This window comes from Thermothielavioides terrestris, chromosome 2 (assembly GCF_000226115.1).
Source record: "Thermothielavioides terrestris NRRL 8126 chromosome 2, complete sequence".
Lineage (NCBI taxonomy): Eukaryota > Fungi > Ascomycota > Sordariomycetes > Sordariales > Chaetomiaceae > Thermothielavioides > Thermothielavioides terrestris.
The window spans coordinates 1,641,827-1,665,599 of record NC_016458.1 but is presented as its reverse complement, the minus strand read 5'-3'; the positions used below and the strand labels follow the sequence as shown (position 1 = coordinate 1,665,599).

The following is a 23,773-nucleotide window of genomic DNA, read 5'->3' as shown; positions in this document are numbered from 1 at the left end:
AAGAAGAAGAAGAGGGATAGAAATGGAAAGGAAATTGAAATGGAAAACAGCCAGCAAAGCTGAGCAAAGACGTAGAAGCGAGAAAAAAAGATATAAAAAAGGGAAGAAGAAGAAGAAAAGAAAAGAAGTGAGCAAGCCGCCAGATCAACAGCGTCGCTTCCAGATCCTCCCTAAAAGCTCATTACTGGCCCGCCCACTCCAGAACCTGCCCCCCTTCTCCCCCTCATCTGCCATTTGCTGGTACTGCCGATGCCCGCTGTCCCGGGGCAGGTCCATGCTCACGGCAGCCCTCGGCGGGCCGGCCGCGTCAGCGGTACCACCGCTATGTCTGTACCGCGCCGCGGCGTTGAACGTGCGCGAGATGCCCATTCTACCGCCGCCGCCGCCCTCCTTGGAGCCAGACGGGCCGTCGTCGCTGATGCTGCGCTTGTGGTCCGGCGCGGTGCCTTTGTCGCGCTTTTCGTTGTCGTGGTGATGATGGAGGTGATGGTGGACGAGGCCGTGCATCAGGCGGCGGGCGAACTTCTTGGCCTCGCTGGTTGGCCGGCCGTCGTCTTCGTCGGCTTCGTCGTCCGTGTCTGTTTCGAAGACGGAGACCTGTGGAGGAGTTTCGGGGCGCTCGGTGGGCAGCGGTGGGAGGGGGCGGTCATAAAGATCTGCTGGGGTCACCGGCTTGTGATGGTGGCCGGTTTTTGACGCTTGGTGATGTGCCTTGGCGAGATTCGCCAGGGATGGCGAGGACCGAGTCGTGATTTTGGACAAGGAAAAATTGCGCTGGTTTGAGTTCGAAGTTGAGCTTTTCTCTGCTCTTGCGGAAGGGTAGTTTGGAACTTCGGAAGAGCCTCGAACATCGGAGGGAGAAGCTGGAGGCGTTGGTCCGGGACTTCGCAGAAGCAACGACGAGCCTGCGGTGATGGAACTACCATGGACCGAAATAGGTGTTGTCGCTCTCGACGAGCCTGGTCTGTAGGCGGATGTCACGCGTCCTTTACCGTCCGCGGCGGCGTTCCGCATTTTTTGGGTAGACGGGAGAGAGCGCGGCGAGGGTTCCAGACCCATTGACCGCGTACCCGAAGGTGGCTGAAGGGGGACCGGAGCGTGCTTCGGGTGGATTTCCGCCGGAGGAAAGAGAGAATAGGTCACTTTTGGCGGGGGCTTTGGAGCGGAGGGTTGAGGCTCCGGCCCTTGCACGTCTGCTGGTCGAGAGAGCACTTGGCTGCTCTGGCTTCCTGAGCTCAGTGCTGGGCCACGCGTCGTCGGTGGTGTTCGTTGGCTCTTTGCAGGCTCTCGGTGTGATCGGTCGTCCCGAACATCGGTAGGAGACTTGATGAAGGCCGGGTAGTCTATTTTCTTGCCCTTGTGCTCCCGAGCAGGCCAGGAGTCCCACAACTCGGAGCCCGCGACTCGATACTGGCAATCGTCCTCAGCAGAGAGATCCGACCCATGGTCCTCCACCATCGGCGGCGGCGAGGACTCGGATCCTAGTGAATCCCGCACGACTGGGTCGTCTCTTCGGTAGAGGTGAACGAAGTCAGTGCGGGGATAGGAGAAGTTGGCAACCTGCTGGTTGGAAGAAGGCATGGGCTTGCGGCGGATTTCGGTATGCTCTGAAATCTCGACGTGACCGTTCGCCCGTGACCGTTTCATCGACCACATGTTGACGGAAGCATCCAGCGCCAGGGAGTGCTGTCGGACGACGATCTAGAAGAGCCGCAGGCTTGCTTGGATGGCTGTGGCTGCACTGACGGCCAAATTGAAAGAAACGAAAGAAGAACCAGGGGACAGAATGGGAGCAGAACTGGTAGACCTCGCAAACCGGCGTGAACAGTGATTGTGGAGCAGGGGATCAGATGTTATATGCGGTCGCGTGCATCGTGTCTCCAAGCACATGCGGGAGGCGAACCCGCGGGGCTTGACAGGGCGCCACTGGAGAGATCGACGATCAGAGGGGAAGAGATAAACAAAAATCGAGGGATAGTTATGGGGATAAGGGATCGAGGAATGCCTCGATGGGCAACTCCTGCGGAGGAAAATGCCAGTGCCAGCGTGAGGTGGGCATTGAGCAAGGGGGTTCAAGTAGGTACAGGTAGTTCAACACAGCCCGCCAGCCCGTGACAGTGCCGTCACCCTCCGCACCCCATCGCTGCGTACGCCGATCCATCGCAATGCGTGGGAAAGCAGGTACTGGAGGGGCGGACTGTGCGAACCGGCCGCCCAGCGGAATGCGGCAGCTACATCAGGACGTCAGACCGCGTCGTAGGTGCGCTCGGACTCAGTGGAGACTGAGTACGGAATACCGTGTAAAGTCCACAGCCGATGGCAATATGACGTATCGCGGATTGCGAAAAGACGTGACCGCAAAAGCAACCTCCAAGATGCGCGGAAGATACCGGAGCGTTCCTGATCGAGGCGGGCGCGGCGTCGGATGTCGGGATCATAAAGTGCCCCGCCCACCGCAGTCTCGGAGACAAACTGGAGACAGCGCAGATGGAATAGTAAGAGGAGAGTCGCGCTTGCTCGTGTCATTCTCGACTGACAGCTGGTGACGGTACCCGATGCCAGGACGCAAAGAGACGATCCGTCAGGCAAGGGGCCGCAGTAGGTCAGGGGCTCGCCCTTGTTTCTTTCGCAAGCAGTGAGAGAGATGATCGCTTGACACCAAGCTCCCAGACAGACAGCGAGATGAGCATCGATGCATCACTCGCTGTGGCTGCTGTTTGTTCAGTGAGTTAGATAAGCGGTCAACAGCAGGCCGTTGACAGAGGGAGGAGTGCAGAGAGTTGTTGAGGGGGCACGTTCCGATGCCACCGACAGGCCGAAGACGAAATCATTGCACATCGGGATTCAAGGGCTCCCGATTTGTCAGTTGCCAAGTGCAACACACATCCTTGCAGTGCAGTCGAAGTGAGCAAATGCCGTACACAGTGCCAGCAGTATCCTACCTTTGCAAAGACGCCCTTGCTTGCCGGCTGTTGTTGCTCCCTCGCCTCCGCTCCACAGTCGCCGATCTCCCGGGCCGCAGCCAAGATTCTGAGCCAAGAACCGAGAGCGTGTTCGCCAATCGGAAGTCGCCGGCGCCGTGAAACAGCCATGACAGCGTTGTGTATGGCTGGGACGAGGGGATCAGAAAAGCCGTTGAACCAGGTGCATGATGCTACCTACACTAGTGTAGTGTACTGCTGCTGTTACCACTGCTGCTGCTGCTGCTGCTGCTGGCGATTGTCGGGGAGCTTGTCTTTGAGAGAAGAACGCAGAAAACGCCGCAGCCAGGCCTAGTGGTGGAGACTCTCCATGCAAGCTCCTTACGGAGGAGGCACTGTTTGTTCATTGCTGTCACGGTCGCTGCTGCTTGCTTGACAGAGTTTTCAGCCAACGGGAAGATGCGATTTCCGTTTTGTTGGCAGGAGCGAAGCGCGGCTGCCTGCAAGAAGAGCAGCCGAGCCCAACAATCACAGGCCTCGCTCTTGCCAACTTGGGAAAGAAGCAGGCTTCGGCCGCTCGGCGGTTTGTGCGTGTGCTACCCCACCCCTGGACGCCGTTTCGGAACGATCAAGTGGATCCCCGAGCTGCGTGTTGCGGCTGTTGCCCCGGCCAAGCTTCGACTCCGAGATCAGGTTCCCGGATCCGGGTTGCAATTGCCGGAACTGCGTCGGCTTGTCTCTGTCGCGATCCGCTTCTGGTGAGTGTCCGCAATCACAGACCCCGATTCGGGCAGTGATTGCAATCGTCGTTTCCCAGACCAGCAATCGGCATCAATTGCTCGAGCTGCCAGGTTCTGTTACCCGCCCCGAGTCCCATCACGCCTTCCGCAGTAGGCTTACCCCGCTGCAAGATTCAACCTTCCCTCCCTCGTTTTGTGTCTTGCTTTTGGATGCTTGGAACTAATGCAAGTCGCACTGCAGCCCAGAGACGCACAGCAACACCGCGACCTGAGGGCAAACCAGCCAATATGAGGTCAGAGCAGCCAGATACGCCACAGTGTCGGCTATGACACAACCAAAATCACCCCGGACATCCCTACGAATACTCAAAAACAGCCCTACCTTTCAGCGTACTGTCTGATGGAGTTGTACGATTTGCGCTGGATGGACGAGGAAGCCGCCCGCTCACCCATCGAGACCCCCGTCCCGAACCCTGCCCAGCTAGCCCAAGCCTCGAAATTCCGCGGCACCCGGCAACTTTCCGTGGCACCCGGCAACTTTCCGTGGCACCCGGCAACTGCTGGCGTGTCCGGGAAAAGCAACGCCCCTCCCGCGCTTTGCGTCACCTTTTCCTCTGGCCTTCCTCCGAAGGTCGTGAACTCCTCCAAACGACTCCGTTGGTAGCTACCGCTCACAGGACGGAGCATCTGAAACTGTTCGCTTGGTCGAGCTGTCCGGCGTTCTCGATGCTACAGAGCTCGCCTGTTCCACCAGGGCAGCCTGCGAGGCTCTAAAAAGCTTCCGCCTCGCACCTACACTGCTTATGCGAGGTCCAGTCACCGGCGTCTCTTTCGCGGGTGTCCTGATTCACCAAGCCGGCCAGAAGTTAAAACAGATACGTATCGAACGGGCGCCGGGTACTGTTCCCCGGACGACTCACCCTCCTTCGGCTCCGCCCTCAGCCCCGCGGCGGCATGGCGGCGCGTCTGTCTCCCGTCCTGCCCCTCGTACATACACCACATACCACCAACCTTACATACCTACCTTTCCTTCCAACCTCCCGTCTTGCCCACGGATGTCCGTAAGAGAACCCGACATTAGAGCGCCACCAGTCCCGTGACCGGTCAGCCATCCGTTTTCCGTCGGAGGTGCCGTGCCAGTTGCGTTCCACAGCTGAGCAGCGAAGCCGCTACAGCCGCGAAGAGTCACCCATGAGCAATGAATTCGTCTTGGATCCCCTGTCGTGTGCTATGTAAGCCCACCAGGCTCTCGTTCGGCCCTACCTAGGTGCCAAGTACGAACCGCACAAGCATCTGCCTGCTTGCGAACGGACACCAAGGTGGGGTATGTACATACATATCTCGCCTTGGATACGTTCTAGCTGGCGACGTCTTTGTCCTGAGCCACGCGCTGTCGCTGCGATCACGGTCGGGTTCGCCTCGATCGCGTCGTTTGTGTAGCCGTTGAAGCCCGGGGTTCAATGGTTTTTGAAAACTGTGGGCAAACGGAGAAAAAGCTGCGGCGCGGGCCGGTCAGCAGATGTGCAGATCTACAGCGCAGCTGAGGATTAGAGCGCCGCATGCCAGTCGTGGCAAAGGCCCCCCCGCATCAAAGGCTGAGAGCAACGGTAGGAGGGACTTGAGGAGGCGGCCTAGTCTTCCTCTGTGAAAGCCACATGGTTCCACAGGTGTGTCGGGTATCGGCAGCCTGTAGACCCCAATATCCGGATCGTATGCATGACGGACAGATGTGTGAAGACTCGCCGGTCGATATGTATTGTTCCTCCTAGAAGGTAAGTGATCGCACATGTACCTGCATGTATGTCTCCCACTCTGCTTGGAAGATCTCAAGCGCCTGGCCGTCATTTTAATGTTTCCGTTTACACCACCACCCGTCGAACTGCAGGACATCGAAACTGGACGTGGACTCCTGCCCATATCCACAAGGGGTATATCACACTGTGAAAAAAGGGCTGCCAAAGATCAACCACCCCTACCTGCTTATCCTATCAGCGAGCCACTTGCAGCCGCGATCAACTTGCTCTTTGTCGCTCCAGTTCCAAGCCCCCCGTGACAGATCTCTTTCGCGCACCCTGAAACCTCGGAGCACCGGGGCCAGCACGAGAAGGAAAGACGGCCAGCTGAATGATGGCTACCGAACACTCGGTACCCTCTGCATGACGTTGATCCCGCCAGATCCACCTCACAAGGTGGTTTTGCGTGCTTTGCCTGCCGGGTTGGTGTGTGTCGAGAAGCCGGTTTTCTCCCTTGTGGTAAGGGAATCGTCGCGCTGGAGCGTCTCGCAGGAAATGGACAGGAGAAATCCATCACGGTTGAAGAGGGAAATAAGAAGATGGAGATCGCCAGTTGCCCGGCGCCCTCGTCTTCAATGTTGGACAGAGAGTTGTCGGGGGGGACAGATGCCACACCATTAGATCCTCGAGGGGTTTGGAAGTGTCGAGCTCAGTTGGGGAAGTTCAGGGACCGCCATCCCTGCCGTAACGTATCACCCCGGTTTCCCCAAGGTTGATTTCTTGCCCCCCTGGCTGGGTGGGAAGGCTCGCGCCTGTGAGGGTATTCTAGGGAGGACTGGGAGCTAGGGAGAAAATGTAGGGTCCTCGGCAGATGTTGCCGGATAATGGGGTGGATGGAAGAGGATGGAACAGCTTCCGAGCGCCGTGAAGAAGGGTCTCTGTCCTGCCTACCCCCTTCGAGCTGGGGACAGCGCAGCCATCGAAGAAGGAGAAGCGGCCTCTCAGGGCCTTGTGGGATCTTCTCGAGTTGTCGAGCTAGATACAGGGTGTAATCTCGCGATCTGAGGCCTTGTTAAGGGGGAACAAGTGTGACAATGAGGAGTGCCCAGTCTTTTCTCGGTAAAGCGTTGCCCTGAGGACTAGGCTTGCAGCCTCGCCGTGACAGGGGGTTGCGGAAAGGTATAATTGCCTTGGAGATTGTTATCAACAGCATTGACTTCTTTCCTTTGCACGCTTAAGTGAGAGTTTGAGTGTCTGTCGGCGTCGGGCGCAATTTCCGGCTCCATCGCTCGCTTCCCCCATCATGCTGTCCTATAGCAGAATGCGGCGGCACCGGATCCTGAGTTGGGAAGGGAGGATAGGAGCGGCCGGCGCCTTTTTTTCACAGCCGCAACTCCCGAGGCGCTGTGTTTGAAGGGAGATGTGCGCCCATTGTCGTCACACAGCGACCTTTCCAGTTTCCCGGAAGCTCAGGTCAGGCCTGGGCCGGTTGGTTGTCTTGCCTCCTTGTTGCGTCGCTGTTCCGATACGACAGCTACTGTGGGTATCTTTCTGGATTCCGTCTGGTATTCTGGGACGATTAACTACCAGCGAAATGTGCTGTTTTGCAGGTTTCCATCATTGTACCTTAGAGGCGGAATTTCCAGTCAATGAGGCAATGAGGACTTAGACAACGCCAAAAAGGACCGACAACACGGAGTGTATCCGTATCCTCTGGCTTTGCCCCTTGGCACTTCCAAGGGTTACCACGCTCTGAGGGTGAGCTTATTTTGACGAAACGTTGTCTACGGCCGGTGATTGGTCGGTTTCCGCTGCCCTTGACTGCCCGGCCCTTTTGCCGATCGGGGCCGAGCCGCCATCCCGTGCTTCCGGCTTGTCGCCAGATGGTTTGTTTCCGGCTGAGATATCCGTCAGGCAATCGGGATTTTTGCAGGACAGCAACAGACGCATCGCATTGTCATCACGGGGTCACGAAGCCAATCTGAGCTGCAGTGCTTCCTTGTGTCCTACAGTTGGACGGCTGTGTTCTGCGTCAGTCCCACGTGCTGAGGCCTGCATGCAGCAGTTGGGCCAGAAAGGAAAGTTGCTTCGAATCGGGCACCCACTCTCCTGGCCATCGAAAAGAGGGCGACTTACGGAATATTTAAATCCACTACCCAGATTTTTTATTTTCACTACCCACGAGGGACGGTCCGTGCACTCCCCCCAACACTGAGCAGCGAGTCTCACCACGCTCCTTTGCGACTACGTCGCCACAGGAACCACTGCAAATCGACGATGTTGCTCGTGTTGCTGAAGAGGCTAGCAAAGGCAGATTTGAGGGAATGGAACCTAACGCAGAGATGGCTAAACACTCAAAAATGTGCTATGTACCTAAGTTGAACCAACTCAAATACTGCTAGCCTTGACCGCCTACAACGAGCCCCAGCCTTCAAGTCGGCAAGTCACGTGACCTAGCCTTATCGATAAGCAATCTTATCGATAAGCGGCTTTGTCATTTGTTAGCTAGGGAGCATGGTGAGACTCGCTGCCAAGTTTTGGGGGTGGACGTTAAAGAGGTCCCGCCAAGACTAATTTCGGCCAATTGTCGGCAATGTTTTTACAACGTTTTTACATAAACCCGATCGCCAAGGCGTTTACACTATCGCCAAGCGGTTAGTTCGCCGGGGGTACAGGGGGCGGCGCTAGCCCCCCGCTAGTTAGGGTTCGGGTTATAGTTAGGATAGGGTTTGAGGTTAGGGTGCGGGTTATCTCGGTTTCCTTTTTTTCGATTTAGTTGAGGTTTTGTAAAGTTGCTGCGACGAGTCTTTGCGATTGTTCGTTGTTGATGTTGCTTGAAGTCATCGTGGCCTTGGCGATTTGTAAATAATTGTAAACGGTAGGTTCCGAAATTAGTCTTGGCGGGACCTCTTTAACGACGACCGTTTTGGGGGGAGCGCACGGACCGTCCCTGGTGGGTAGTGGAAATAAAAAATCTCGGCAGTGGATTTAAATAAGTCGAAAAGAGGGCAACAATGACGACCAGGGGGTAGGGTCGAGGTGGTGTGGAAACCCCAGTCTGAACCGCCCTATTGGGATCACTTGGCTGGGGAAGCTGACTTGTGATTGGCTAGCGAGGACCCATTGTTTCGTCACTTCATGTACTGCCAACTCAGAGCTCCCCTCCGCCAAGCTCTCATCAATGGCCCAACCTCCTCGCTTTGCCGCTGAAGGATGGGCCTCGCCTCCCTTTCGATGGCGGTGCGGCGCAAGCAGGAACTCTACAAGAGAGGCGGGATAGGTGAAGGTGAGCGGTTGGCCAAGACGGATCGACCTGTGGTGTCAGAGGTGACGGTGAAGAGCTCGGCTCGGTGAGCTGGGGCAGGTGAGTTAGGGAGTGAGCTGCTTCTGGTCCACTCATCAGCAATGGACAGAGACACGGCAAATCGTACCTGTAGGAGGGACTTGCATCTGCGATACCAACATCGTCAGTCTGATTTAGCACGCTTATTATTACCCAGTCTGCGTCCTTCTTGTTGGTCCCCGTGCGTCCCACAACCCTAGCATACACTATACTTGCAGCAGTATCGGTGAGGCCCGGACTTGCATATCTTCTGGGATCCAAGTCCCCCTGCATCGAAACAGCGCATCCATGGATGCTACCATACCAAAAATCTGCCTGTAAATCCGATCTCACCACCAAGTGGTAGTCCGAGATCTCGGTGCAACTGTTTCCCTTCCTTGTGCTGCCTCCCTTGATCAAACCCCCAGTCTCGTTGTCGGGGGATCCTGAAGCCACTCATCAACCGAGCAGCTTCAGGGAGAATCAGTGTGGGCCCGTGCACACGCTAGCGCCAGTTAGCGCCTTACCCTGCCAGGCTGCACCTCTGCTAACATTAGTTAACGCTATCGCGTTCCTCCTGAAGGCCCTGGACCTGGACTGAGCTGATCCAAAGTCGCCAATCGCTTCAAAATTCAACAGCTCCCAGCAAACCTGTTGAGCTTCGGCCGATTGAACACTCGTTTTGAGCCATTGGAACCCGAGCATGCCCTGCGCCTGCTGCCAGGTCGTCTCCTTCCACATTCCCTCGTTTTACGCAGCACGGCAGAGCCTGTCGTGGTGCTGAGGTGGCGGTGAGTGCTGCTGGTCGGAGCTTGGCCGCGAGAGCTGGTCGGGCAGCCAGACTCGCGATGCTTTGTCACCGAACGAGAGATGCTGATGTGACCACGACGCCCAACAGCTTCGCAGCTCTTGTCGCAGGACCCGACGAGCTTAGGCGCTGGATGCCCGAGCGACTCGCGACCAGACGTTCCTTTTTCTCCTCTTTTGCCCTTCTTTTTCGCCTGCGGCGCTGCTGACCTGCAAGCTGCACGGCTTGTTTCGACCGAAGCGATTTTTGGCCTTTGCCAGCCACGCGCTTTTTGAGTCCCGCCTCCCGCATTTCTGCACGGCACCCAACCATTGGCCCGTCTCAGCGTCCCGAGCTACCGGATGCTCCTGTGCAGTGCCGGAGAGCAGGCTCTTGCCTTCATTCTCACATTTCCTTTGGAGGCCTTCCTTTCCTTGCTCTGAGGAAACAGCAGAGCTCCTCTCCTCCAAAGACCAGACCCCCCAGCCTTTCTCCACGGTGAGTTCTCCTCAGCTGCTCCGCACACCAAGCACCATCCTGGCATCATCCTGGCACCATCCCCGCGCTCGCCTGCGTGCAACAGCTTCTGACATTGCAACGCAGCGCCGGGTTGTAGCAGCAGGTCTCCGTCACCACTGCGAGTGGTGACCGTTCGCCTTGTCGACCACACCAGCATCCGCTGGTGCTTTGGGAGGCCTTGCTGCTGGCAGTCAAGTACCGTCGTCCCCTCGTAATCCCAGCGTGTCCCACGACCCCCCGATCCCCCCGGTCCAACAGCGCCAGCAACGGACGCTTCCTCGCCGACAAGACACCGTAACCCCCCGACAAGACGCCAGATCGGCCACTCCGTCCTCCCGCCCGACCCTCCGTCGCACCCCCCGCTTCTCAGCCACTGCAAGTCCCCGCCCGCCCGCGACACCACGCCGGGTGCATATTGAAGCGGCCAGCGTTGGCATCAGCCCGCGACCCTTCTTCTCGACCGCCGGTGGTGACCCTCTAGCCCCTGGACAGGCGGAGCAAGCTTTCAACCCCCTCCGACGGCAGCTCTCTCAGGACCTGAGTGACGATCCCGAAGAAGCGTCGACTGTTCTGCAGTCCTCGAACGCCCAATCCCAGCAGCACCCCTCTTCGACCCGACCCCCACCGCATCCGGTCGTTCGGCTTTCCAAGCACACCAAAAGCGCGATCCTCTGGGCGCTTGAAGAGGCTCTTCGAGGACCGCATCCTTTCACTCCCGACCTCGAAGAGGAAAACGCTTCAATGGCGGACCTGCTTGGTGGCGGCGCCGCCGCCGGCCCTGCCACAACCAACGGCCATGCCGCGTCGTCCTCGCGCCCGACGGCACCTCCTGCCCAGACCGGATCTCCCCAGCAAGTGATTCGCGGCCCTCGGATGATCATGCGCGAACGAGCTGAGCGCGAGGCGCGCCAACGGGCAGAACGCGAGCAGATGGAGCGTGCCCGTGCCGAAGAGGAAGCCCGTCGGCTCGAAGAGACGCAACGCCGGGCGGCAGAGCAGAGACCGCCCGTTGCTGGCGCTGTTTCAGGCGGTGATGTACCCAAAGACCCGGCAGCCCAACGCCGGCAACAACGTGCCCAGGAGGCTCAACCAGGAGCGCGAGTCCCCACCAGCATGCCTTCGGTCCCGACGCAGCAACCGTCGGCCGCCGTCCCCCCGCTCCGTTCCACCCGAGTCCCGGCAACCGGACAATCATCGCAAACCTTCCCCTCTGCGGCCCAGCCTGGGATCAGCGCCACGGGGGGACCGCAACCAGGCGAATCGTCGACGCAGGGCATGGGCGCATCCCGAATCAAAAACACTTTTCCGCATGCGTTCGAACGGTGGGAAGCTCTGTCGGCCCATTGGGAAGGCATGACGAGCTTCTGGCTAAGGAGGCTGCAAGAAAACACCGACGAGATCGAGCGAAACCCGATAACCACGCAGCTCTCCAGGCAAGTTGCAGACCTCTCGGCTGCTGGCGCCAATCTTTTCCATGCGGTTGTCGAACTGCAACGGCTGCGCGCCAGTTCTGAGCGCAAATTCCAGAGGTGGTTTTTCGAGACTCGTGCCGAATTGGAGCGCCATCAAGAAGTGAATGCCATGCTCGAGGCGCAGATGGAGCAAGAGCGGCAGGCAAGAGCTGACGCCGTCCGCGGCTCTGCACAGCATGAAACCGAGAACGTCAAGCTGCGGAAAATGGTGGCCGAGATGCGACGGGAATTGCTCATTTCCAAAGAGGAAGCACGCCGCGCGTGGGAAGAACTTGGTCGCCGGGAGCAGCTAGAGCGCGAGCACACCGTGTCTCTTCAGCAAGGCCTTCCGACCATTGTCGGAGGGGTCCAAGTCGTGCCGATGACGCAAGGCATGCCGAGTCGCGCTGCAAGCCGGCACAATCGGTCGCAAAGCCAAGCGGCCGATACCTCGGAATATGTCGCCGCGCAAGGGTGCCAATATCCAGAGTACGCATCTGCGGCTGCGCCTGGCGCGTCGTCCGCCCACCAGCAGCCCGGGGAAGCTTCGGGCCACGAGGCGGGCGAATATGGCGCGGGCTCCGAGGCGGGCTACAGCGAAGGTGAGTATATGATGGATGCGAGAGGAAATTTTCTGCGCGACGAGCACGGCAACAGGATCCCTTTCCACAGCCCCACCGCTTCGCCGAGCCAAGGGAGACGGTCTGACGCCGGTGCAGAGGACTACGAGACTCCTGCCGCACAAGCGACCACCAGCTACCCGCCGTCAAGCTCGCACTGGGCCGGCGCCTACTCGGAAGCACCGGAGTACTCCGGCCAGGGCTACGCTTCGCCTGGCTGGGAGACCATTCCCCGGCATCACCACCCCACCCGACTGAGCGATGTCATCGAAGAGGACGAGAACAGCCGCGCCTCGATGAGCCAAGTGAGCCGGGCGTGAGCAGCCACTTAAGTGTCGGCGTATCCTGCAACAATAACGCAATGTGAATATCACCGACCACCTCGACCAGCTGCACCAACCACCACTGCCTCGACAGAAAGAACAGTCTATGAACTAGTGGATCGCGACTCACATAACGTCTGCCTAGACCATTCCTGTTCTCTCAACTCGGTCAGGGCTTTTGTCATGCTTTCTCGGCTCGCATCGCATTATCCTCGGCAGGCGGCTTGCATTCTGTTTGGCATGTGTCGAGTGCTTTTCCAGATTTCTTCGTTTCACCCTTTCTGGGGGTGGTCGGGTTACCTTGTCGTCCGGCCGATCAGCAAACGTGCCAGAGTCGTCGCGAACGGTGCCCTTATTTTGTGGCTGCCAGTTCCCATTCCACCTGAGCGGACGTGGAATGCTCTCTGATCTTCCCGGGAATGAGCCGACCTGGACCTCTCGAACCTGGCCCATCGCGGCGGATGACCGATGACGGACGACACAATCTCTGTGAATACGACTGCGGATTCTTGACGGCATCTTTGCATTTTTCGTCTTTGATTTTCACTTCTCGTTCTTTTACTGTGGCTGTTTTGGCGAGGCGTTGTTTCTATGAGGTGAAAAAGGGGCTTTGTTTTTTTCTCCTTCGAGGATGCATTCCATTGTCAGCTTTTGTCTCTTTTTCTCGTTCTCTCCTTGCTTAATTTCCACCCCTCCTGCCTTTTGCCCAGCTCTCTGATTTTGAGGTCTGTTTGCTGGCATCAAGCTTCCCCTCATCACCTTTCCCTTGTCCTTTTGCTTGGGAATGGGGAAGCTTCATGGATATGAGAGACCTGACTATCAGAGCGAGCATGACGTGGGCGAGGAGGAGGAGCGTTTCTGAAGGAGAGAAAGAAAGGTCAGGTGGGCAAAGCCATGAAAGATAACAACACCACGACACTTGAAGACGCCTGTTCATGAATCGGAACGGATAGACGACATTCGGCACGGCACGGCACAGCACGGCACGATGCGGCATGCACGGCACAGAAAGGGGCATAGCGTGGCATGGCGTGACTTGACATGTCCTCATTTGACTTTTTGTTCGGAACAACCACACGATCAGGCGGATCTCGGTTCCTCTTACGATCGGCGCATGGTTTCCTGGCTGGCTGGCTTGTTGGGCTGATTTTCTGCTTGGCTCCGTGGCTTGGACTTGCGAGGCGATTAGTGTGGTTCAGTGGCAGTAATCGCAATGGGAGTGGGCCTGAATGGAGGAAGGTCGAGGGGCTTGGTCGTGAAGGTTCGCAATGTCGAGTCACGGACAAGCGAGTAGGCAGTCTGCTAGATATCAACTGCGCAGCCAGGAAACGGATGCGGGAGGAACCGGGCATGTCTTCTTGTACGGAAATAACTTGTAAGAAAAACCCAGACGGAATGAATGGAATGATCTGGTCATGTGGGTGTGCGTGCTGAGCAAGGCATGCGTCTTGGTCAATCTGCGTGTCCGTGCTTCATGCAGCGTTAACCATCCCAAGCTCAGCAAAACGCCGCAGCTACAGTGTGACCGGCTGCACAGCTCGAACCAAGCAATGCCCCTCCATCAACCTGGCTCTCCTCAGCATATGTCAAAACAGAGCCATCTGCTATCTGAGATTTACAACTCAATGCTGCGTCCTATCCAACTGGCGATGCTTCTTTCCCACTTTGCGGTCCGAACGGACCCCCCACTCGCCAGGTAAATCCCGGGTGGGGCCAGTCAGCCAACTCCGATGAACGCTCACTCATCAAACTACCAGCCAGAAAAGGGTGACGGACGTTCATCGTACCTGGCCGGCCTGTCTGAGTCCACAGGGGTCCAATTGACTCGAAAAAACATAACAGGCTTTTCCTTCACTCGTGACCTTTTTATTTCACACTTCGCTCTGCAATTCATAAAGGAAGCCGTCCAGTCGAGTGTCGATCCAGCGTGGGGAAGGAGGGAAGTAGCGAGGTCGAGGCGAAGAAGGGAGGTCGGAGGACAAGGACAAGATGGCGGCCGTTGCCGGACCGCTGCGCAGGTGTGTTTTGTCTCACCTCTCACCCACTCATCGTCCGATTATGATACCCGGTCCCGGCTGGAGGGTTTGACGCTCGGAGGCTCACCGTTGCTCTGCTTGCTCTGAATCAGGATCGGGCCCCTCGTGAAGGGGCCGGCGCCGCCGCCCGAAGGTTGGCTTGCAGGCTGGGCTGGGGCTGGGCCTAGGCCGGTGCGCTCGGCTTTGGCTCCGGCGAGAGGTTCGCAGAGGCATTCGTTTGGTTGTTTGGCCGCTGCGGCTGCGCCGGCAAGACGGGCGAGGCCTGCGGGTGCGCTGGGAGGGAGAGGGACTCGCCAGACCGGGCTTCCGGGTCTGTGGGTAAGGGGGTTCCAGAGCGATCTGGGTGTGGTTACGGAAGGGCGTGAGCCGCCTGCTTTTGCGTTCGCTTTTGAGTAGGTTTTTACCAACAAAGCATCTGGGCTGAGTGGACGATGGGAGACTGGCTGACGCTCGCGCAGCATCGACGGCGTGCTGCTCCACGTGTCCAAGCCCATTCCCGGCGCCACCGAGGTCCTGCAGTTCCTGCACGACTACAACATCCCCTTCATCCTGCTCACCAACGGCGGCGGCAAGCACGAGACGGAGCGCGTCAGGGACCTCTCCGAGAAGCTGGGCGTGCCGCTGTCGACCGACAACTTCGTCCAGTCGCACACGCCCTTCCGCGAGCTGCTCGAAGGGCCCGACAGCCTGCGCGACAAGACGGTCCTGGTGACGGGGTCCGACTACGAGAAGTGCCGTGCCATTTTCAAAGAGTGAGCAAGCCCCGACACCCGAATTCCTTTGCCAACCCTCCCCACAACCTCCCAACAGGTCCATCCTCCGTTCTAACACGATGCCTCCTCCCAGGTACGGCTTCCAAAACGTCGTCACCCCAGCCGACATCTACGCCGCCGACCCCACCATCTTCCCCTTCCAGCCCGTGTCCACCTTCACCGCCCCGTCCCAGCCCCTCCCCAAACCACTCTATCACCCTTCCACCTCCCCCACCACCTCCTCCGTCCCCTCCCCTTCCGAGCTGGCGCCGTACTTGAAAATCGACGCCATCTTCATCCTCAACGACCCGCGCGACTGGGCCCTGGACACGCAGATCCTCACCGACCTGCTGCTCTCTCACGGAGGCTACCTCGGCACGTACTCGGCGCGCAACGGCGCCGCCGCGCTGCCCAACCGCGGCTGGCAGCGCGACGGCCAGCCGCGGCTCTACTTCAGCAACGCCGACCTGCTCTGGAGCGCGGCCCACCCGCTGCCGCGCCTGGGCCAGGGCGCCTTCCAGGCCGCGCTCGCGGGCCTGTGGCGCCGCGTCACCGGCGGCGCGGCCGAGCTGGAGCGCACCTGCATCGGCAAGCCGTTCGGCGGGACGTACCGCTTTGCCGAGCGCGTGCTGACGCGGCACCGGAGCGAGGTACTCAGGAGGTTGGTTGCGGGGACGGCAGCGGCGGCGGCGGCAACCACAACTACAACTACAACAGGGCGGCGGCGCGAGGGCGGGAAGGGAAAGGGTGAGGGGGGAGAGGCCGCCGGCGGTGGTGGCGACGGGTTGACGACGGTCTACATGGTAGGCGACAACCCCGAGAGCGACATCGCGGGGGCGAACGGGCACGTCAGCGAGGACGGGGCCGAGTGGGTGTCCGTGCTGGTCAAGACCGGGGTCTGGCGGGAGGGGAGGGGCACCAAGTTGGAAGGGGAGTTCAAGCCGCGCGCGGTGGTGGACGATGTGAAAGCGGCGGTGGAATGGGCCTTGCGGAGGGAAGGGTGGCGCGGGGGGGTTTGGGAGGGAAAGAAGCTGAGTTGAGCGCGTCGAGTGAGTGATGCAGTGCTGGGTCAGCGGTGTCTTGTGCGCTCGGCTCTGTTGGTGTGGGAATGGCCCGGGCCTGTATATTTTCCACAACTGAACACCGAGCAGAAGGGGTGCGAGGTGTGGAACTTGATATATCCAGAATCATCCTCAGGGGCGAGCCCAGCTCCTGCGCTGTTGTTGAACCGAAACTTCGAGCCACGAACGTCATCCATTGGCTTGGTGGTCTAGTGGTATGATTCTCGCTTAGGGTTCACCCTACAGCAACTGTTGCGAGAGGTCCCGGGTTCGATCCCCGGCCAAGCCCAAGGACGCATTCCTTTTGCTGAGTGATCTTTTTGGTGGTGTGTTAGTCATTTTGAAAGTAGCTCGGCTTCGAAGCAACTTCGATTGCTATGCACATGTTAAGACCGAACGTGCCCTGTTGGTTGGCAGGTTGCTACTCCGGTTGCTCGGCTCAGGCTTCGTGCAATGAGGTTCTCGAGCGCTCGCCATCATCGTCTGGAGCTTGGAATTCCAGAAACCTGGGCGGTGCGATCCGACCCTACACAGGACGAACGAAGAAAGATTGAAGCGAGCGTGGCGAGTATGTGTAAGCAAAGATATTGCCATCCACACCGGAGGCAGTCAGCTGAGTCTGGCAAGCATGATACTCACCGGCCGGGGGAAACGGAAGGCAGTTGAACCGCTTGAGCAGCCACGATTCCAAGCTGCGATCTGTGCTCAACGGTGCCAAGTATTCCGTACTTACCCAACCATGTTGTTCATCGATCGGAGAGCTGGACCAAGTGCGGTTCTGTGTTCTGCAGTGGAACAAAAAAACCAATTAGTGACGACGCAGTCCCGCAGTCCGCAGGAATAAGCTTGCTGGCCGCCGGCAATCGCGCCCGCCGTGGTAGCGAAACAATTTATCGCAAATAGCCGGGAACCGTTTCCAATTTATGCGCTGCTATTTTAACGGGGTGCGTACCGGCCACGCTGCTGCACCGGTGCTTGGCGAGCTTACGGCCGGGAAGCTGGGTCTGGAGTGTCGAATGCGGTCCACGTCAGAAGTGTGGACGGTGTGCGTGATATAGTTAGTTAGCGAGAGTTCCCAACAAGACTGCATCGTCTTTGCAGGTCAGCGGTCAGTGGAAAGGGTGCTCTTGGCCATCAACACCCTTGCTGACGGGCGACTTTGCTTTCACCGGACGGGATCTTTCCGTTCCGGCTCAGCTCCAGCGGTACGTTAGCTACACGGAATATGCTGAGGAGAGGGCTGAGAAGCCTCCTCCCAACCCATCTGTGGTTCGACGCACCGCAAGGTCTTCCATTCGTCGAGCTGGGCATTTGGGTGGCATCGCATGCTCTAGCTGCATCTCTTCCTGGTTTTGTGCTGATTGCTGAAGATGTCGAGTCTGGGGAGAAAGCGAGTCAAAGACAGAGAGCATTTTCGGCCAAGCTTCCAGGTTGTTGAGCTCCGCAGTGAACCAGAGCGCCCGCAGTGCAGAACTCACTCTATCCCTTCAGTGCGTAATCCCGTTCTGTGTGTGGTAGGTAGCGAAGATACCAGGCGCCAAGAGATCGAGATTCCTCACGACTCAAGTGCCACCTCTTTGCCAGTCGTGCTCAGCCTCCGTTACGCAAAACGGTGGCACCACTAGCGTACCGGACCCGGCTCGACCCAAGCTTTCCCCCAGGAATTTTGCGCTCCGAGACCCCAAGACCACACTGTGGGCTTAGCTTCCTCGAGCAAACAGCGCTAGAATCGATTCGGTTGCAACCAGGCACGCCCCGCACATCGGCCTCCTGGGACTCTGGCGTGGAACGGACGACTCCTGCTCCGGGTTGCCCGATGGACAATCTACACTAGTGGACAGCATGGCCCCGGCGGCCTCGAGGCCCAGCACATCGATCTGCTCTATCCTAGGCTACCGTAGTGTAGTTATCTTCACAACCGGGTCCATGGAGTTGAGCAAGGAAGATAAGAATTGAAGGAGGGTCTGGGCTGCCTTATCATTGGCCCAGGCATTGGCATGCAATCGCGTTCCACACATGCAGGCTTTCGGATGGCGGCGCCGTTTTCCCAGCCGTTCCTGACGGACTATTCCGTCCCTGCTTCAGTTCAGTTACCGTTGACTCCACGTGAACGGGCCCGAAGGGATAAGGTAACTACTGATGGCGCCTCCTTCACATCCCCCTTCTTTTTGAAAGACAGAAGCCGACGATCGCTTCAATGGACCGGGGCATGCCACACGTGTTCGTCTTATCGCATCATTGCGGGATGGATCGTGATAGTACTCGTGGATTCCCAGGGGAGGCAGGCAAACGGTCGGCCTGTGCCCCAGGTCACTGGCGGGTCAGCCCCCGCTTCGATCCCTGTCATCCATCGGAGACCCAGCCTTCAGCCAGCCATCAGACCAATTTAGGCAGGTCAGTGATTTAAGTTCCTGTGGGGGCTGCACCTTCCGCGATACTGGGCGGGTTGCGTGCTTCCAGAAGCAGGGCCCCCCCCTCGCGCACGCTTGTCCCCGTCGAGCTGGCCAGGTTTGGGGAGTCCCAGCGCCCGCTGAGCAAACCCACAGCGGCAGCGCCCCGGGCGTGCCACAGAGCCTGCCCAGCGCTGCCCGCGTGCCGACCCCGTCGCCAAAGTTGCACCGTAGGGAGGTAGAAAGTCTACCAAGCATCCGTTCCTATCCCTCGTCGACCCTCCCGTTCCTACCTTACCGTACGGCGTCCTGCATTCCGGTCTGTCGATCCCAAGCCCCGCTCAGCGACCAGCGCCGAGCACGGGACAGCCATGTTCTCGGCCAAAATCTATTAACCGTCTCGCCATTCTTAGCTGCGCTGCGTGTTGTTCGCCCGAATACCCATTCGAGCCCCCCTTTCCCGACGCTGAGCGCACCCAAGATCGGACAGCAGCGACGGCCACGAGCCGCGAAAAGGACTGCGACTCGACGGAGCGCTTTCTCCCCGGGCCCGCTGCGCCGAGAAGCACGGAACAGGCCCCAGCCTCGCGCGGCTGGGAGGCGGAAGACAGTTGCCGGTGGAAGAAATGGCGCTGAGATTTCTCAGGTCGCTGCGGCGACGGCGGGAGGACCATGTGGTACCGGACTCGGGGCCCGATCCGGACGGATCAGCCGGCTCGATCGAGGCGGACTCGACCGGTTTTGCATCGCTGAAGCAGTTCGAAAAGATGCACCGATTAGACCCGAACCTGCCGCTGGATGAACTGGAGGAGGTCGACATCGCGCTGAACTCGGCCAATGTCGAGAAAGAGGCCGAGATCGAGCAGATCCTGGCCGAGGATAACTCGCCATACCCAGAAGTGAGATTCCAAATTCGTGGTGGTTGCGCTGCTGAAGTGAAAGACGGCGTGCGTGTTCTAACTGTGTACTTTGGTCAAAGGTGCGAGCCTCGGTACGGAATTTCGACGTCGACATGCCGGTGAACACAATCAGGGCTTGGGCGATCGGGTTGTTCCTGTGCACCGTTGGGTCTGCCGTCAACATGCTGCTCTCACTCCGAAACCCCAGCATCGCCCTCACGACTTTCGCTATCCAGCTCATTGCGTACCCCTTGGGCCTGCTCTGGGACCTGATCTTCCCCGACCGCGTCTTCAACCTCTGGGGCCTCAAGTTCAACTTCAAGCCGGGGCCGTTCAACTTTAAGGAGCACGTCATCATTGTGGTCATGTCAAATGTAGGCGCCTTGGTTTCGGGTGACGTTCCTCCTCGACAGTTGCTGACTCTCTGCAGGCTGCCTACGGCGGCGGCGCGCTGTATGCGACGGACGTTATCATCGCCCAGCGGATGTGGTACCACCAGGACTTCGGGTGGTTGTGGCAGATTATGTTTGGCATCACGACGCTCTGCACGGGCTACGGATTGGCCGGGCTGGCGAGGCGATTCCTCGTCTGGCCCGCCGCCATGATCTGGCCAACAGACCTGGTCAACTGCGCGCTGTTCTACACCCTCCATGATCATTCGCGCACCGATCCGACGAGGGCCAACGGCTGGAGCATCAGCCGCTACAAGTGGTTCATGCTGCTTTTCTCCGGCGCGTTCCTGTGGTATTGGTTTCCCGGCTATCTCTTCCAGGGCCTGTCGTGGTTCTGCTGGCTCACCTGGATCTGGCCCGACAACGTCATCGTGAACCAGCTGTTTGGCGGTTACAGCGGCTACGGACTGTTCCCCATCACCTTGGTAGGGACCCAGTCCGCTCAAACAAGTTGCGCGCAGCCTGCTGATATTCTTCCTCCCCACACAGGATTGGAGTATTGTCTCCGGCTATGTCAACTCTCCGCTCATTCCGCCGTTCCATGCCATCGGCAACGTGATAGGAGGCGTCACCCTCTTCCTCGTCATCGTCTCCATCGGCATCCAGTACTCGGGGATTTGGTACTCCCAACACCTGCCCGTCCAAAACTCGCACGCGTACGATAACACGGGCCACCTGTACAACGTTTCGGCCATCTTGAACGAGCATCTCCGGTTCGACGAGGCCAAGTACAAGGCGTACTCGCCTCTGTACCTCCCGACCCAGTTCGCGCTCGCCTACGGCCTCTCGTTCGCCGCCGTCGCCGCCGTCATCACCCACGTCGCGCTCTACCACGGGCGCGAGATCTGGACCCAGTGGAAGCTGGCGCGGTCGCAGGAGGACGACGTGCATATGCGGCTGATGAAGAAGTACCGCGACGCCGAGGACTGGTGGTACACGGTCTTGTTCGTCATCATGATCGGCCTCTCGTTCGCCGTCGTGTGCGCCTGGGACACCGAGTTCCCGTGGTGGGCGTACGTGGTCTGCATCCTCATCCCGCTGGTCTGGACGGTGCCGATCGGCATCGTGCAGGCCGTCACCAACATCCAGCTGGGGCTCAACGTGGTGACCGAGTACATCGTCGGCTACATGATCCCCGGGCGCCCGCTCGCCGTCATGATGTTCAAGAACTACGGCTACCTGTGCATGGCGCAGGCGCTCTACTTCATCCAGGACCTCAAGCTCGGCCACTACATGAAGGTGCCGCCCCGCGTCATGTTCTGGTCCCAACTGATCGCCTCCATCTGGTCGGCCGTCGTCCAGGTGGCCGTCATGAACTGGGCGCTCTCCGCCATCCCGGACGTGTGCGACGAGAACCAGGCCCACCAGTGGAGCTGCCCGAACGCCCGCGTCTTCTACACCGCCTCCATCATCTGGGGCGCCATCGGCCCCGCCCGCATGTTCTCGGGCGACGCCCTCTACAGCTCGCTGCAGTGGTTCTGGCTCGTCGGCGCCATCGCCCCCGTGCTCACCTGGTTCCTGGCCCGCCGCTACCCGCGCGGCATCTGGCGCTACGTCAACATGCCGCTCATCTTCGGCGGCTCGGGCATGCTGCCGCCCGCCACCGTCTTCATCTACTACTGCTGGGGCATCGTCGGCACCGTCTTCAACTTTTTCGTGCGCCGTCGCTGGAAGGGCTGGTGGCTGCAGTACAACTACGTCACCTCGGCCGCCCTCGACTGCGGCCTCATCGTCTCCACCCTCGTCATCTTCTTCGCCCTCTACCTCAGCGGCACCCAGGCGCCCCAGTGGTTCGGCAACACGAGCACCCTCAAGACCCTCGACATGCTCACCCTGGCTGTCCAGAGCCCCGTGCCGCCGGGCGAGACCTTCGGGCCGAGCACGTGGCCTTGATGATGATGGGACGGGTTGTGGCCCGGTGATGGTTGAAGGTAATGGTGGCTCTGATGGGGAGGGAGTTGGGGTGCGTGGGGGTTAAATGAAATGGGTTTTCTTTTGGGTTGGTTGGAGTCTGGGAGTTCTGTGGGGATGGATACAATCCATCCGGTTTGTCTGTTCATATGTTGGTCTATCTAGGAATGTGGGTGGGGTTTATTTTGCAGCGTCAATGTGGATTATGTCTTGTTTTTTTTCTGGATGGATTCCGTTATGGGTGTTCGTCTCTTTTTCCTTGTTCCGATACTCGAATGCAGGCGATGTTGATGCTGATGTTGCGATGGAGGGTCCTGTTGGGTGATAAACGATCTCGTGATGCCTTGATGTTGGGCGCTTCGGGTCTCAGATATCGGAGACTCGGGTGCTGTGCCTGCTTGAGAACGGATTGATGAAGAGGGGAGGCGGTAGATGGCGACGGAGACCGGCGGCAGGTCTTGGCTGCAATATGTAAAGGGGAGGTTTTTTGGACAAGAGGTGTTGTGGTGGGAGGGTGACGGAACAACGCTCGGCCACGATCTTCTTTATTCCTTTGAATAGGTAATGGAACATCGATTCCGCTTGGATTGCGTTCCTCGGTGTTGCTACGTGTTAGCGGCGTGTCGCCCTTGCCCTTGGTAATGACGCTTGTAGTCAGAGCTTTCTACCTTTAAGGCAGTGACTCTCGAGAGTTGTCATGATGTTGTGTGAGACATCACCACGTTGGAGATTGCCCCAATGTCATTGGCCGTGCCAACACAGCTGCCTATAACCTAAGACAACTAACTACCTGTAGATGGGAATATGTTTTACTTGTACTCCCCGAGGTCGAGTGGCCAACGGCTCCGATCACCCACGCGTCTCCTGTACTGTCCACTCCGACACATCACCCGCGGGGGGAGGGGCTCGAGTTATATCTATGGCGTTGACGGAAGGAAGCAGGTCACAACGGCCACGCCGATGAACTAAAGAGATATAGCCAGGAAAACACGGAGGTAATTCCTTCATTTCGCTCATTAAATCATACTCCTGTCCCCAGCCCGACCGTCAACCCACCCTCTCCCCCCTCACGCCGTCCCGATTCGCGCGCCACACGCCCTCCCCGTCCTCGAACTCCTCCCGCTTCCAGACCTCGACGCGGGCCTTGCACTCCTCGAGCGCCTCCTCGCCGGCGCGCCAGGCGGCCTGGCGGTGCGGGGCCGACACGGCGATCAGGATGCTCTCCTCGCCAATGGGCACGACGCCGAGGCGGTGCACCATGGCGATGCCCTTGAGCGCGTGCTTGGCGCGGAGGGCGGCGCAGATGCTCAGCATGGTGCGCAGGGCCAGCGGGCGGTAGGCGGTGTACTGCAGCTCCTTGACGGGCTTGTTGTCGAAGGAGTCGCGGGTGGTGCCTGGTAGGGGGCGGGAGGGTGTTAGTATCCTACGTTGGGAGGAAGGTAGGGAGGGGAAAACTGTGGGAGAGGGCAAATAAAAAGGGGGGAATAAGAAAAGGGGCGGACCGGCAAAGAGAACAATGGCGCCGGCTTGGGGGGAGCGCACGCGGTCGACGATGGACTGCAGGTTGAGCGGGGAGTTGGTCAGGGCCACGTAGCAGCCTTCCTGTTCGAGAAAGGTGTCTTCGTCCGTGGTGGCCATGGTGGCGTTGGTTGGTTGATGGCAGTGCGATGGTTGTTGGGTGGTTGTCCCGAGATGTAAACAGAGGGAGGTTTTGTGTCCTCTTGCCCCCTTGTCTCAGGGGCTCAGGGAGTCAACCAGGAGGCCGCTTCTTGTCTACACAGTTCCGCTTAATGAATGAAGTTCACAAAGAAGCAACGAGAGCAGGAGTTAGAGCAGGCGTCCAAGCCAAGTAGTGT

General features: G+C 58.8%; 5 protein-coding genes and 1 non-coding gene across 6 annotated transcripts; 4 read left to right on the top strand and 2 right to left on the bottom strand.

Annotated features, from left to right (window-relative positions):
• Positions 1-104: 104 nt before the first annotated feature.
• On the bottom strand, positions 105-1,911 carry THITE_2112124 (uncharacterized protein). The gene has a single exon (XM_003651564.1). The coding sequence runs from the start codon at positions 1,654-1,656 to the stop codon at positions 145-147; it is 1,512 nt and encodes a 503-aa protein (XP_003651612.1). The 5' UTR covers positions 1,657-1,911; the 3' UTR covers positions 105-144.
• Positions 1,912-10,611: 8,700 nt separating this feature from the next.
• Positions 10,612-12,485, top strand: THITE_2112118 (uncharacterized protein). The gene has a single exon (XM_003651563.1). The coding sequence runs from the start codon at positions 10,764-10,766 to the stop codon at positions 12,411-12,413; it is 1,650 nt and encodes a 549-aa protein (XP_003651611.1). The 5' UTR covers positions 10,612-10,763; the 3' UTR covers positions 12,414-12,485.
• A 1,920-nt stretch (positions 12,486-14,405) lies between these two features.
• On the top strand, positions 14,406-16,244 carry THITE_2143024 (uncharacterized protein; the record flags this gene model as incomplete). Its single annotated transcript, XM_003651562.1, has 4 exons — positions 14,406-14,434; positions 14,776-14,844; positions 14,911-15,204; positions 15,299-16,244. 4 exons carry the CDS (start codon positions 14,406-14,408, stop codon positions 16,242-16,244), a joined length of 1,338 nt encoding a protein of 445 aa, XP_003651610.1.
• A 219-nt stretch (positions 16,245-16,463) lies between these two features.
• Positions 16,464-16,554, top strand: THITE_t80. The gene has a single exon. It is a non-coding gene; the product is annotated as a tRNA-Pro (tRNA).
• A 2,543-nt stretch (positions 16,555-19,097) lies between these two features.
• On the top strand, positions 19,098-21,983 carry THITE_2112113 (uncharacterized protein). Its single transcript, XM_003651561.1, has 4 exons — positions 19,098-19,554; positions 19,635-19,928; positions 19,985-20,431; positions 20,496-21,983. Exons 1-4 carry the CDS (start codon positions 19,282-19,284, stop codon positions 21,897-21,899), a joined length of 2,418 nt encoding a protein of 805 aa, XP_003651609.1. The 5' UTR covers positions 19,098-19,281; the 3' UTR covers positions 21,900-21,983.
• A 981-nt stretch (positions 21,984-22,964) lies between these two features.
• Positions 22,965-23,555, bottom strand: THITE_34477 (uncharacterized protein; the record flags this gene model as incomplete). The annotated part of the gene is made up of 2 exons (XM_003651560.1): positions 22,965-23,311; positions 23,420-23,555. The coding sequence occupies 2 exons, from the start codon at positions 23,553-23,555 to the stop codon at positions 22,965-22,967; spliced, it is 483 nt and encodes a 160-aa protein (XP_003651608.1).
• Between the last annotated feature and the right edge of the window lie 218 nt (positions 23,556-23,773).

What these genes read in the sequence shown, in the direction of transcription:
- THITE_2112118 (XM_003651563.1), top strand. Translation starts at nt 10,764, where the DNA reads ATGGCGGACCTGCTTGGTGGCGGCGCCGCCGCCGGCCCTGCCACAACC.
- THITE_2112124 (XM_003651564.1), bottom strand. Translation starts at nt 1,656, where the DNA reads ATGTGGTCGATGAAACGGTCACGGGCGAACGGTCACGTCGAGATTTCA.
- THITE_2112113 (XM_003651561.1), top strand. Translation starts at nt 19,282, where the DNA reads ATGGCGCTGAGATTTCTCAGGTCGCTGCGGCGACGGCGGGAGGACCAT. An exon ending in ATAACTCGCCATACCCAGAA is followed by an intron (nt 19,555 to 19,634) that starts GTGAGATTCCAA and finishes CTTTGGTCAAAG; the next exon opens with GTGCGAGCCTCGGTACGGAA. An exon ending in GACTGTTCCCCATCACCTTG is followed by an intron (nt 20,432 to 20,495) that starts GTAGGGACCCAG and finishes CTCCCCACACAG; the next exon opens with GATTGGAGTATTGTCTCCGG.